This window comes from Conger conger, chromosome 9 (assembly GCF_963514075.1).
Source record: "Conger conger chromosome 9, fConCon1.1, whole genome shotgun sequence".
Classification (NCBI taxonomy): Eukaryota; Metazoa; Chordata; class Actinopteri; order Anguilliformes; family Congridae; genus Conger; species Conger conger.
In genome coordinates, this window is record NC_083768.1 from 25,923,182 (window position 1) to 25,938,389 (window position 15,208).

Below are 15,208 nucleotides of genomic sequence, written 5' to 3' on the forward strand. Positions count from 1 at the left end.
ATGTCAGTGTACCGCCGGACTTGGCGCAGGTGCAGATGGAGACTGGCGCAAGTGTCAAACAAAGCTCTCGTTCTCAAAAACTACTCATCGTAAAAATGTCAACTTGGTATTGAAATCCTTTCATGTCGGACATATAATTGAAAAAACATCGGATTTTGTTGTCAAAAGATATAGCTAATTTACTTACAATATCCTATTCCCGCAATGTTATACTTACCCCCGAGAAGGGGCGTGTACTTCAAAGTACCTGGATTCGCCGGTCTGGTTTATCATTGCAGCCCTAAATTAATAACGGGAAATTGTGGGATGTGCTTGACAAGTTGATGGGTGTGTTTATTTGACAAAAACAGAAATCACAGTAAACTAGATGTAATTATATAGATGTTGTAGTTTTCTACAGACTAACTTCCAGACCTACTGCTGCCAAAGGTGGCAAGGGGAGAGGGAGGGGGAGGGAGAGGGTGACAGGCAGGGAGAAAGCAAGGTCATTCCAGCATATAATACAATTCTTCCAGGAGCATATAGTATACAATATAAGTAGTCTACACCTCATAAGGCCCATAATATAACTTGGTTACCAAGTGTCCTTTTGGAGTCTCCAAATGGCCTTTTTGGAAACCCGCCTAGACATAGCTTAGAGAAAACAATTCAGAAGACTTATTTTTGGTGGTATGGTCATTCAATTGAACCATGATTTGTCCAGAAGCATCTGTATCCACTGTTTCAGGTGAGAAAAAGAACTGACACTCTTCTGTGCTTCAGCTTACATTACTTTGTTTCCCCAAGGGCTACCCTCTTAGAAGAGTATTATGCCTGTGGCCAAAAAGCTCAGAATAGTAACTATTTTATTTTGGGTTTGTCATTTTCAGGCTTGTGTTAATCCCTTATGGGTGGATTGAAGGACCTTGTAGCTATGAAATAGGCCTACAAAAACCACATCAAATTTTCCAAAGCAACTCCAAAAATGTATGCAGAAACAGGAATTGAAGTTGCCATTTTTATTGCATTCTTCTATTCCATGTTAATAATAAAGAAGATATTTCTGTAGTTTCTACAATCATGAGACACCAAGGAGGCCATGATATTATGTGTGAATTATACTTTGGATAAAAAAACATGACAACATCAGACATAAGTGAAATTTCTCTGTGGAATGGGAGATGGAACAGGTATTGATTCTACAGCTAATTATTGACCCTCAAAACAAAAAGGTTTCTTGAGGTCAAGACAAAGAGTCGTTCATTGGTGGCTCTGAAGCCCAGGACTGTATCGTTGGAGTCCAGGCTTGCAACCTGTTGCTTGGCCACCTGACCCACTTTTCTGCCTTGCTTTCTGTTGAACAGCACAGTGTCCACAGGAGTGGGCTGCCGATAAATAAATACCCTCCGCAGGCACTCTCCCAGGGCAGCATAGGAAAAGTTAGGAGCGCAGGTGGAGAACTTCTTATCACGCTTTGATGCCTGGACATATCCTGCAAAAATAAAAAAGGATCAAAAGCTAATTACATTATTGGCATTTGGCAGATGCTCTTATCCAGAGCGATGTACAGTTGATTAGACTAAGCAGGCGACAATCCTTCCCTGGAGCAATGCAGGGTTAAGGGCCTTGCTCAAGGGCCCAACGGCTGTGCGGATCTTATAGTGGCTACACCGGGATTAGAACCACCGACCTTGCGTGTCCCAGTCATTTACCTTAACCACTATGCTACAGGCCACCTGTATATAACCTATAAAATGCATAAGAAAATACCCTTAGAAAATACTGAGAATGTGCACTTTAACCACATTTGTTTGATTACAAATCTGAAATTGTGGAGTAGAGATAAATCAAGAATAGATATGTATTTGTCCTAAACATTATGGAGCTCACTGGTCACTTTTTCATGAGAGCTGACATGCCACCCTCTTTTCATATTATTTGCTTTATTCAGATAGGGAAAAAGCAAGGGGGGCAACAGATGCAATAGGGATCATCTCTCAGGTGCCATGGCAGCAGCTGTATGGACTGAGCCACACACACAGTTTTGCTGAATCAACTAAACAATTGCTAAAATGTAAAATGTTAATGGTTAAATATTTTTGTTGGATGGCATGTAAAATAATTATTTTATACAGGGCACATTTTCAATCACTATGGTAACAGGATATACTGGTTCAGTGTGTTAAAACTCACTGTATAACCATTACTTTACAGTTCATTATTTTGCAACATATGAGTGGTAAAACAAGTGTGGGGGGACTCAGCTTCTCTGCATTTTGGAAATCCACATACAAATGCATAATAGTTTCTCATTCTAAAAATGTGCTCAGAGACTCAGAGACATGATAGTCCACTGTTGACTTAAAATTTCTATGGAGGAATTATCACTGTTGTCCGTTTCATTGTTACATACTTCTACAAAAGTATTTCTAAAATAAATTATATTATCTACATTTTGTATAGGCTCTCTCAAACATGATGAGCCCAATACAGCCGTCTCTAACCAGTATTTGTGACATAGTTGCAGAGAAAATGTGTTACCCCCATCCGTGTGATAAAAAATTAAGTATAACTTCAGCTCCGACTACAGGCATATTATTGAACTAACGACTAAAAAGCATTTTAGCTAATGATTTTACATTTCCAATGGTGTAATGGGTCAAAAGGGTTCAAGAATAGTAACCAGTTTATATTGGGTATGTCATTTTTAAGCTTGTGGCAAGAAGAGGCAATACTTAAGGTGTTAACCATTTTTTGATGTATACTTGGAGTTATTGTCTTGCTGGACAATCTAACTACACTAAGACTCAGCTTCCTAACAGAGGCAACCAGATTTCCTGCTAAAATGTCCTGGTTCTTTGTTGAATTCATTGTGCCATTGATCTTAAATGGTGCCCCTGGACCACTGGCGGCAAAACATCTCCAAAAAACACAGTATTTGACAGTAGATATGAGGTGCTTCTCCTTGTATGCATTCCATTTTGCCTCCAAACATGTTGGTGTGGCCAAAACATTCAATTTTGCTCTCAACTGACCATAGCACTCCCTTCCAGTTATAATTTCAATGAGGCTTGGCAAACTCAAGATGGTTGGTTTTTGCTGGGAATGGAATAAACACACTTGTCTGCTGCTGTCTGTCTTTGTCAAAATCGAAAAGCACGAAGTCAAAGCTGTCCGTCATATCGCTCAGGCTAGCCAATATAGGTTCCGTGATATTTGTATGCTAACGTTACCGGATTTTCCTGAGAGTGTCACGTGATGGCCTGGATGGGTGTCCGCCCATAAACCAGTGTCTGCGCTCAAGGGTGGAGTGTGGGCACCCGTTACCTTCTGGGAAACACAGGCTGGGGATTCAAGCCACTTGCACTATCACTGGATGTGTTTGCCCTGAGAGGTTTTGCCCCATATTTAGGAAATGGCTACACTGACGGTGATTTTAAAAATGCCTACACACATCATTTAAGCATTTAATCCAAATAAACTCAACTGAAACAAGCGTGACAGTGCTCCTTTAAATTGGAAACATCCATATTTTTTTATAAAACCCTGTTAATTCTAAGAATGAGTAGATCGTACTCTGGGTACATGGAAACACAAACTTAAATTTTTTATAATCCAGTACATTTCTATTTTTTGTTCAACTGTTCCAATGAAACAACTGTGGAGCCTTCTCTATAGTGAAAATAAATGTTAACTTGGCAGCACATTTGGGGGATGGAAAAGTTAATTTTGTGCTCTCTTTTTCAAATGCTAATTCCGTATTGGGATATAAAACTGTTATCCAACATGAAAATTCAACATACAAATATTAACAGCACTATTTACCACTACATTTACAGTGGTAAAACATTTTCCTCATGAATGTAATTTCTCTAAATTTATGGCACTTTTTAAGTCAAACAGAATAAAAAATACATCTCCCCACAGTGGGATTTAGGACTCACTCACCGAGGGCATTGAAGGTGGCAATATGCTCCCACATGTTGTCTGGCTGGGTGGGACGGGGCTGCCACACAAGGGCATCCACATCATGGCGTAGACAGAAACAGGGCATCTCAGATTGACTGATGTCAACAGCAAAGAGAAACTGGTGACTTCCCAGATTCACCTGGTTATAAAATAAATAAAAATGTTGTTTTTTTCATGTGTGCCGGCCAACCTCGGCTTCGGCACCTCGGTGTACAACTGCAACAAACTGATGCCTCCATCTGAAACTGGAACTACTTCTAAAATGTAGATTTCAACCTTCAGGCCTCAATAACCATTATCTATACAGATATTTGATCCTTGTGGCATGAGACTTGCCAGTGTTATGTCTCCAGGCCACCCCTGTTGACACATGCACACACACAACCTCATAATTGTAAGGTGTACTTTTTGTGACATTAGACTGTTTGGCGCAGCTAATTGCTTTTTTGCAATTCATCCACATTAAAGCAGCTCAGATGAAAGGCCTGTTAATAAAGGACACAAAAGATCTCACCACATGGGTAGGATTCAGTGTCTCTCCATCGAATCGCATCAGGCTAGAGCTGTCCTCAGGGAAGGTATCACAGTCCTCTAACTCTTGAACATTGCATGGAGGTTTATCTTTCTCTGGGTCCTCAACCTAAAAATAAAGTACATCAATATTATTTTAATACGATTGAAGACACATTGCCCTTAACAACATTCTAAATCCAAACAAAGCTGGCAAAATGTATTCATATCAGCAGAACCAGAATTATGTTAACAAATAAATGGTAAACAAAACCTTATATAGCCTATAGTCCGTGTTTTGGAAAACTGACATATTTAAGGGATAATACCCAACGGACAATGGGATAACACCCGGTCAGTTATGAGGAAATAATTGCCCGACAGGGTGGCATGTTGTCATTGTCCAGTTTTAATCAAATCTAAAAATCACGAAAAAAAGAAAGAAAAAAGATTGTATTTGGTATGTGGTTTGAGCTGGCTACATTATTGCCTTATTTTGAGTTCTCAGAGACTGTGGAAAGGTACGGAGCCCGTAAAGTGACCTAGCAACAAAAAAAAAAAAAATTTTTATTAAAAAAAAAAATTGGAAAGGTTTCTTGTGAGCACTCAAAAGGTTTCACGTGAGCATGCGATTCAGTCTAGAAGTGTAAATCAGGCCTTTACATAATTAATGTGGCCATCGTATTTAAATATACAAAAATCACATGCCATCTTATTTTATGTCATTTAGTTGTAATAATTTTTCATCTTCTCACCAGACGAATAGGCCCATTTGGATAATAGAAAATTAATTGGCTTTGGACTGCAGTGCTTTATTCCATAGCAACAAGCTGCTGATCAAGCTCTTCTTTAACCGTACTGAAATTCATAACTTTTGGCAAAGTAAAAATATCCTACATTCTCCAGCGGCAGAATAACATTAAGGCTTTTATAACCACCAACTTATTTAGGCCTTATTTAGGCATGTCCTTTCAGGCTTTCAATGCTTAATGGCATGGAAATTGGCAGCTGCAGACTTGAAGCTGAATTTCTGAATTGTCTCAATGAACTAAACCGCACATACTGCAAAGTGAAAGTTGCAGGAGCTCACCGTGTCTCCAGCATTGACATCATTCAGGCCTGGGTTCACCACACTCTCCTCTTTCCTATCCCTGATCAAAAGCTCTGGCCACATGGGGCCTATGTTCGTCTTCTGCAGGAAGACTTCCAGGCTGAGGGAACAGATGTTTAATGTTTAACACACAGAAGAGTATATCCTCATCCTTGATCATGAACATGCTTGGAACTATAGAGCCACCCTGCATAATGTGTGTGGATGACTGTACAAAATACTGTGAAATGACCAAATACATTTTGCCGGTATAGTGTTATTTGGGTAGCTATAGTAATCTAGCTGGCCAGAAATTACTAAATGACCATTAAAACCAATCCTGGAATATATTCAGTATAGGTGCAGGAAAAGAGAGAAAATAACTTCATGAAAAATTAGAATTCTGGATTTGAGGACAGTTTGGAGATGGCATGTAGAGAGTTAATTTGCCCTTGTGTCACAATTTACTTAAACATCGTCATAATAAAATTGTTGCATAAGACTACTCATGAAAGCTTACTTGGTTTAATTTTCAGATTGTGGAAGGGGGATTGAATATTAGAACAGTCATTTTAAACAGCCATTAACTAATTGACACTGATCCTGACACACACATTGCTCTTTGTCACTTTCGAAACAACCTGGGCATGATCTCTGAAGAGGAATGCCTTCATATTCTCCAAACTCAAATTTGAATTCCAATATGAAAGGAACAGAGGTAATTATTTACAGGTGAACCGTTAACTATTTTTCAGTAGTGCAGTAGTGTCTGTGTAGTAGTACTTACCTTTTGTCATCTTTCATATTCCATGTGCTGGCTGTGGGATCCACCAAAGCATGCAGGCGCCCGTCTATTATAGGGGTGCATCCCTGAACCCTCACAGACAGACTATCTGTGGATAGCTTGAACTCAATGTCTTCCTTAGTGGTATCATTTGGCAGATGCACTGTAACTGTTATGTCTTCAGCTGTTTGTTGCCAAATATAGATGGTATCTGAAATTACATTAAGTGGATTTTACAGTTATATATCACCCAGTTGTATAAAACATCTTGAAATTCCAAACAGTTTCCGAAATATTTTTCGGGAAGAAATTCCCATAGAGAATGAATGGGGAATTATATATAGAATTCAACTAGAATGTGAGGTTTATAAATAAACCTGGTGGTTGGCAGTGGTTTAGCTGTAACCAGATGAAATGTTTGGGCTGTAGCATGTTTTACCTGTTTTTTGCCCCAGCTCCATGGCCTCCGGTGCAGACTGGACCAACGGTTTCCCATCAACTTGTGTAAATCTGAAGGGCTTTTCTGACAGCACCATCAGGCCAAGCCCCTGCGGCTCCACAGCAGCATAATGAGGCACAGACTTTCCTTGCAGCAACCTCCTCCTGCTCACTCCATACTTTTTTCCCTCACCTAAAAACAATATACGGAGAGGCCTCAAAACAGTAAATTTACTACACATACTACATGTGGAATGCTAAACATTTACTGACAAACAGCGCTGCAGGCATTGTGATTTACAGATATGAAAAAGAAGGTACACCCTCTTTCAATGCCATGGTTTTACATACATATTACTTGACATATAACAATATTACATTTTATATAGAAAAGTTCTGATGGTTAAACAGCTAAATAGCGATTGGGCTATCAGTGGTTAGGCTAATATGCTTCATAACAGTGTGGCTGAGTCAAAATGAACGGTACACTATTATTATTATAATTTGTTATTTACTATTGCGTTTATACAGAGCGACTTAGACTAAGTTCATTAGACTAAGCAGGGGACAATCCCCCCTGGAGCAATATGGACCTTACTCAAGGGCCCAACAGCTGCACAGATCTTACTGAGGCTACACCGGGGCTTGGACCACCAACCTTCCAGGTCCCTTAGCCACTCGGCTACTGACTGCCCCTACACTAAAGGCCATTGTCTACTGAAAATGGTTTGGATGCATTTAATGGTTTTAATGTTCACTGGCCATGAGAGATGTGCGGGAGATGGATGTCTGCTTTGCATTTCTGCTTTTACCAGTCCTTAGCATATTCAAAATGCATGAAAATGGTTCTGAGTCGTAAATGTACAGTAAGCTCCACAATGTTTGGGCCTAAGAGAGATTTTTATTTTATTTAAAAAGCCATGATTATTTTCTTTTCTAGCTATTCAGTCACAGACCGCTGTGCAACAGGCCAGCGATCCTTCTTCTTCCAAATTTCAGGTGGATGGGCTCACATTTTCCACTAGAATATGGTGCTGTACAGATAAATGCACAATAGACTCAAGAATTGAGCTGCAAAACGACACCAAATCTTCACCCCTTGACCATCTCTCATTGGATGGTGCCTCATCCCACAGCAATACAATGATCCCAAACATACAGTACACCAATGCTGTCTTTCTTCTTAACGATGTTCGAAACAGTTTATTTTTCTCATAATGGCTTATTTGACTGTCATTGGCACAACTCTGGTTCTTATGTTGACAATCACCAATAACAGACTCCAAAGGCAACCAAAAGCAAAGAATCAAGACGAGATCAGAGCTTTCTTTCCCAGCACTATGGAAGCAATTGATTATACCTGACTATCAGCCATCCAATTTCTTTTGGTCCCCTAAATGGGGGGACTATGTATGAAAAGGGATGCAATTCCTAGATGTAAATACCTTCAAATTAAAGCTGTCTGCACTTTAACCTCATATTCGTTATTTCATTTCAAATCAAATGTGCTGGAGTACAGAATACTTACAGGATGCACTGTACGTACATTTTCAAAACATGTACCAATATATAAATGCATTGCATATTGTAAAGTGCCGGGGGATCGCAATATTGACTTTCCATGTTACGGTGTAAAAACAAAAAACAAAATGATAATAGAGATGTGTTTTGATCATTTTAAAATAGGCAAAGTTTTGTGTTTACTCTAGCTCCCTTTGTCTACTATTACATTTTGTCTCAAGTTCGAAATCCATTCAGACATACATGCAATAATACAAGGAAATCAGGAAGGGGCAAATACTTTTTCATGGCACTGCAGCATCACCCAGGGACCCACCCATCCCTCATTGTGCAAGTAATGCATAAAATAATACAGTGATGATGACTCCACTCAATGCATTTTTCAATAAAATTGACAACAGAGGCACTTACCATGATCTTTTGAGTTATTGATTGTAAGCCACTCCAAAGAAACAAAAAAGCCACTCCCCCTGTCATCTGATTGTCCCCTCTGGACGCGCAGCAGAGCCAGTTCCACTGAATGGGTTTCACCATGGAGGTGAGCAAGGCTGTGGACAATGATGAAGGGTTCTCCCATGTCCTCACAGAACATGAGCTGGGAAAAGGGAACCATCACAAACCAACAGGCCTTCAAACTCAAGAATATGAATGGCAGTAACGATTTCATTCGTCACAATGGTGAAGCGCGTTTGTGTGGGCAGACACATTAGTGCATACTGGATTGTGTGTAAGTAGGTGTGAGCAGAGGGTATATGCGAGTTTGCATGTTTATTTGAAAGAGAGTGTGAGTGACTGCAAGCATATGTGTGTCTGTGTCAGAAGGTGTGTATTATCTACCTCCCACCTGCTGAAGGCACCCTCGCCCCTCTTTCCAGTGTGCAGGAGGTACAGCTTGCCAGTTCCATCAGAGAAAGCAGCCCAGGTAGCTGAGGTGAGGCTGAGGGAAGCACACAGACGATTCTCAGACTGGTTTTGGTCCTGGAGCACGCAGTACACCTCCCTAGGCTTCCCCAGTGCTGTGTCCTGGACACAAAAGACATCAGCCGTTATATGCTTTGGACTACACACTCCTTTCACAAAAGCCCATTCTTGTTTATTTCTTTGTAATGCTAGATTATCAAACTGTATACCCCTAGGCAAGTCATGTTTATTTGTATAGCACATTTCATACAAAATGCCAGTCCTTTTCATCTGGCATTAAAAACTGTCATAAAAGCAAAATAAAATGGCATAAGCAAATGAGAACAGTAAGTTTAGGAAGTAGAAAAAAATGATAAGAACATAAAAATGAATGCACAATGCAGGTTTCCCAATATTTATTTCAGCTAAGATTTAAAAGGGGCAATTGTTGGGGCAAGTCTCAGCTCTTCTGGAAGTTTATTCCAGATACTATGTGCAGCAAAAAAGCTGTAATCAGCTTCACCATGTCTTAATTAGCTGAAATCACTAATATCTAAACCTGTCCCAGACAATCTGAGAGCTAACAAACATTAAACTCGGTCAAAATGTCAAAAGCAAACTAGTATAAAGTATAATTTAAACAATTAAGTCAAGCAATTACATTGTTCAATTTCATTGCCTTTGCAATAAAAAGACATTCATCAATGTTGTTGTTTGCTCTTTAAAGAATCTGTTCAGGCAAGGTTTAGCAATGGCATTGTATTGTTTTTAAAGCATGTTTTTTTTGCATCAAAACCCATCCCTAATGCTTTTTGTGAGGAGCGTGGCTTTTTTACTTTGACAATGGTTCTTTTTTCGAGGTTATATCTACTTCATTGGACAAAAAATTAACAAGATCAAGACAGATATTTCAGTATTGGCATTTGGCAGACGCTCTTATCCAGAGCGACGTACAACAAAGTGCATACTCATAACCCGGGATAAGTGCGCTGAAAGACCCTAGAGGGAAGTACAATTTCAATTGCTATCCGTACAACAAAGATAAGGACAAGGGCCTATTTTTTTATTTATTTTTTTTAAACGAGAATAAACAACAAAAAAGCAGAAGTGACCAAACTTAACTATCCAAATACTGCTTACCTAGCCAACTAAAAATATCGAAACACAACGTAAATCACAAAGACAACAATTAAGGTTCACAGGGAGGTAGGGAGGGATGGCGATTGGTGCTGCTTGAAGAGGTGCGTTTTCAGTTTGCGCTTGAAGGTGGGGAGAGATTCTACAGTTCTGACCTCAACAGGGAGTTCGTTCCACCACCGTGGAGCCAGAACAGACAGTAGTCATGAGCGTGAGGTGGAGGTTCGGAGAGGGGGAGGTGCCAAGCGGCCTGTGGAGGCTGAACGAAGAGGTCTGGCAGGGGTGTAGGGTCTGATGATTATTTGTAGGTAAGCTGGGGAAGACCCCTTAACTGCTTGGAAGGCTAGCACCAATGTTTTGAATTTGATGCGAGCCATGACAGGCAGCCAGTGGAGGGAAGTAAGCAGGGGGGTGACGTGTGAGTATTTGGGAAGGTTGAAGACCAGACGAGCCGCTGCACAGGTTAAGCCGTCATCCATTTAATTATTAGTACATTAGAAAACTGCTGCACATTCCCTGTGATTTAAAAGGCTTTGGATTTTTGACTGGTTCATGAAAAGTAACAAATGTCTGAGAACAGAACTGGCCTATACTTACCAATGTTACAGTGAGATTGAGCACCCTGCCCATGCAGTCCATGAAGTAGACACTATCATCATACCAGGGATCAATTAGCAGGTAGTTGTACATTCCAAAGGCACGCATATGATCCAAAGTGTACTGATTGTCCTTCAGTTTAACTTCCGCCACAGCTGAAAAAAAAAAAGAATATGACGATGTCACTGCTGTTAAGGACCACACATCTTCTACTGTACTTATACTGACTCATGGTTGCTTCCTTCATTAACATTTTTGCTCTTCCTTGCTCTTTCATTTAACTTTACTTTATGATACAGCATACAATAGATGATTCCAGTACCAATCCCAGCAAGGATCTTGTGGGCTCATTCTGTGAAAAATCAACCAGAGATGTGGGAGGTGACTACTCACATTTTTCTCTAATTTTGTGTAAATGTACTTCATATATTCAATATAGAACATGCAAAAAAATAGTCTGATTGAATTTGTCATTCTAGAGATATTGAGCCTGCACTCAATTCACTCACGATTGGAACTGGGAGGTTGCGTCGATTTTGGAGCCTCATATCTTTAAAGCAGGGAAATACCCGAAGACGTGTACTCTGTCACGATTTTCTACTTTCAGATTATGAAGTCAGATATTCATAATACTGCTCATAAAAAGTAAGTTATTGTCATTCAACAAATGCTAAATCGTGATGCTTGGCAATTATTTTTGATGACTTCCAAACCTCAAGACAAGTATATATTTTGGAGAACCTTAATTCATTGCCTGATATAAACATGCAAATGCATTGCATTGACAACTCGTTTTTTTTTTTGTACATAGCCTACGTAGGCTTATTAAGACTTTTGAAGAACATGAAGTTTTGATTGGAAGCTTCCGAGTATGGAAGTAGGCTATGAATTAATATTCTACTATAAATTAGACAGTTGAGTAATGTAGCGATATAGAGAGGTTTTTGAATTTATTTTAGAAATGTAAGTTAACGTTAAAGTGGTAATCTAGAAAATTGTTAGCTACTTATGATTGACTCACCAGCATCTAATTCTATGTTATACGTTGGCAAAGGATCCAAAGACAGCCGATAACTTTCAAAGTCTGGATCCAGTAATTTTCTGTTCATCTTCAAGGAAGTATTTGATGCAGCCATTATAACTTGTATATGATGGTAGTGATCATGTAAATGTACGGCTAAGCGTTTCAATACACAATTCAAGCACGACTATGAAGTTACGCTTCCGAGAGAAATGTGACGCGAGACACAATGAGAAAGTATCTTCCGGTAAGCGCGAGAGAATACATTTTCAAAATAAGAGTTTTACAACTTATCACTCCCAATTCCATCGAAATATATCATTGAACTGTAAAACCTCTCGAAAAGTTGGCACGTGGTTCCATTCAATCCCATTCAATTCGGTTCTTCCGCAGGTGGTAACCATAGAGTGAACTATCATAGAGTTCAGTGGTACCCGGTACCACCGCGAGACGGAAATAATATTACTGATGAGCCTGACATTCATTGGGTCTCATTCATGAAACGTGAGCACAACGAATTTGTGTGTAAAATGTGAGTAGAGGGAAATTTATGGGTTTTTGGCATTCATCAATATTTTAGTAGCTCCGATCTTTTCGTAGCTACTAACAAAATCTACACCTGCTGCTGACCACGCGTAGTGCTTGTGTAAATTCAAGAATGCACATAAATAATGCTTGTCACTATTGGAAATTTACATTTTAATTCATATTGCGCTCTGTTATGTAAACAATACGCAGATGCCTTTGAAACACGTGATATGAACATGACAAACAATTAAAAATATAACACATTTAGTTAAATTAGTTGGCAATTAGCAGGTTTAAGATCCAGATTAAGTTCATGATTGTGAATTATCTATGAAAATCGACTCAATAGATTACACATTCTTTGTGATGCATTTGCTTACATAAACCAGAAAAACTTTCATTCCGTTAATGTGCAACTGATCTGTGAGGCACACGCTGCTACTCAGGCCGTTGTGGAGCGCACAAACGGGGTCTTGAAGGCAAGATGGATCTGCCTGGACAATAAAGGTGGTACCCTTCTTTATGCACCCGGGAAAGTGTGCAAAATAATATTAGCCTGCTGTGTCCTGCACAATGTGGCCATTAAACAGGGCCTTCCCCTGCCTGAAGTCCCCAATGCAGAGGAACGACTGCCTCCGGAACCAGCTCTTGGGCCTCGAGATGCGGCTGCCATACAGACACGCCAGCAACTTGTAGAGCAATTTTAAGGTAAGTGTTGCTAAGACTGAATAAACTGTGCACATTTTAGGCCAACAAGCTTTGTATTTGTATTTTGTTTTATATTTATATACAACATCCTGTTTCAGTAGGCTACCTCAGTTCATTTTCAGGTCATGCTCTTTAAAATGTATACAAATAGGCTATATTTAATTATCAGAGTAAAAGAGAGTAGCTTGATTATCTTGTAGTAAATAAGTGTTTTCCCAGGATAAACACAGACATCACACAATACTGACAACATAACACTTTATTGTTGAGGACGCAAAAGTGCCTTGCAGATTTCCTTCAAGCTGGTGTTAATTTCTTGGAGGGACGTGTTGATTTGGTTGACTGCTGTAAGTAGATTTTCTTGATTCCTCAGGACCTCATCCGTAAGGACAGCTGGATCACCTCTTCGGCCTCGGTACCTGGGTGCAGCAGGAGCAGCAGCGGCGGCAGCAGGTGGTGGAGCCACATCATGGGAGGTGCACTCGCCAGCTAGAAATATGAGACAACGTTTGTTTTTTTTCGTTTTATGTGTGGCTCTTTTTTCATTTGAAAGAAACATTAAATAAATCTTATTTGAAAAATGTTTAATTTACGTTGGCTGCAGACAGACTTATTTTTACATTACATTACGTTACATTACGCATTTAGCAGACGCTCTTATCCAGAGCGACGTACAACAAAGTGCAAATCAAACACAAGAACACGTGCAAAAGTGAACCCGAGAGGACAGTACAGTTCCGAGTCCTAGTGTAAACATACAGAAATTCAGAACCCTTGTTTGGAGCTGTACAGTATAAAACAGAGCTTTAGGCTATTAAGATTCAAATAATTTGAAGACGATGCATACAAAACTGCAGTGGGCTATACGTTATCCGTATCCTTTCTTGAAATGAATGTTAAATAGCTCTACATTCCGACACTGATATCCATTACGCACCATATCGCACAATATAACATTACTGGTTTCCCGTTTCCACTTCATTCAATCCGAAGAGAAACCCCCACAAATGTTCTGTTTGTTTGGTGGGACTGTACGACCTAGGTTAAACTACACTAACCACTAAGCTATCAGTGATGGTTTTCAGAATGTATTATGATACAACAATTATCACCGTACCATCTGGGTTTGATGTTGTCTCCAGTGGAGGCATGTCAGTGTCTCCGTCAGGTATAATTCCTGACAGAGAGGTCTCCCCAATAATGCCAGCGATGCGCTCGTCAGCAGGTGATATTTGTGCCTGTGAGCCTCCTCCTCCTGTGGCTGATGCATGTTTTTTTTGTGCGCTTATGCGTTTCTTTGCCTCCAGTTTCATGTCAAACCATTTACGTTTAACCTCGGATATGGTTCTATTATCTACAGAGGCAACATTAACAGCATCTGTCACCTCCTTCCAGGCCTTCGCTTTGCCTGTCCCTGTCACAACACCACAACTGATAGAAGAAAATAAAATATTTTTTACCCAATAAAATATATTTCACCCAAGATGATTTCGATCTCCGCTTCGGAAATTTTTTCTTTTTTTTTCTTTCTTTCTTTCTCTCTCTTTCCTTGTTTGCGCCATGATGACTGACTAGGTCGACTGGATGCGTCTACACCTCCTTCTATGGCAATCATTGTCTATTCATGGGCGGGGATTTATGCTAATTGCTGATTACCGGGAGCGCGCTTTCACTTTACGATGGATTGGCATTCATGATCATACACATGTGTTTACGATCAGATCTGGGTTTCCCGCAGCGTTCATGAATCCGGAGTAGGTTTTTAGTAGCGTGGATGTTTATGTGCAAATCTGAACATAGATTTACTAACGTTTCATGAATGAGACCCATTGTCTGTGGGTGTTGTGGTCTAAACTCATCATACTCGCTCCAGCGTGAATTACAGCCCCAAAACTCACATTGCAGTCATCAATAGAAGCAGGCAATTGCATTAAAAATTTTCCAGGGTCAAAAATAAAGAGAGATCATCAAAAATCACTGAATAATAAGTCGTTCATCATGCCATTGTCCATCAAAATTAATCTGC

General features: G+C 39.8%; 1 protein-coding gene across 1 annotated transcript; it reads right to left on the minus strand.

Moving 5' to 3' along the window:
* Positions 1-983: 983 nt before the first annotated feature.
* On the minus strand, positions 984-12,171 carry nudcd1 (NudC domain containing 1). The gene is made up of 10 exons (XM_061255163.1): positions 11,947-12,171; positions 10,926-11,080; positions 9,129-9,314; positions 8,703-8,886; positions 6,772-6,963; positions 6,336-6,543; positions 5,549-5,669; positions 4,463-4,588; positions 3,928-4,087; positions 984-1,471 (listed from the first exon to the last, which is right to left on the minus strand). The coding sequence occupies exons 1-10, from the start codon at positions 12,059-12,061 to the stop codon at positions 1,185-1,187; spliced, it is 1,734 nt and encodes a 577-aa protein (XP_061111147.1). The 5' UTR covers positions 12,062-12,171; the 3' UTR covers positions 984-1,184.
* Positions 12,172-15,208: the final 3,037 nt, after the last annotated feature.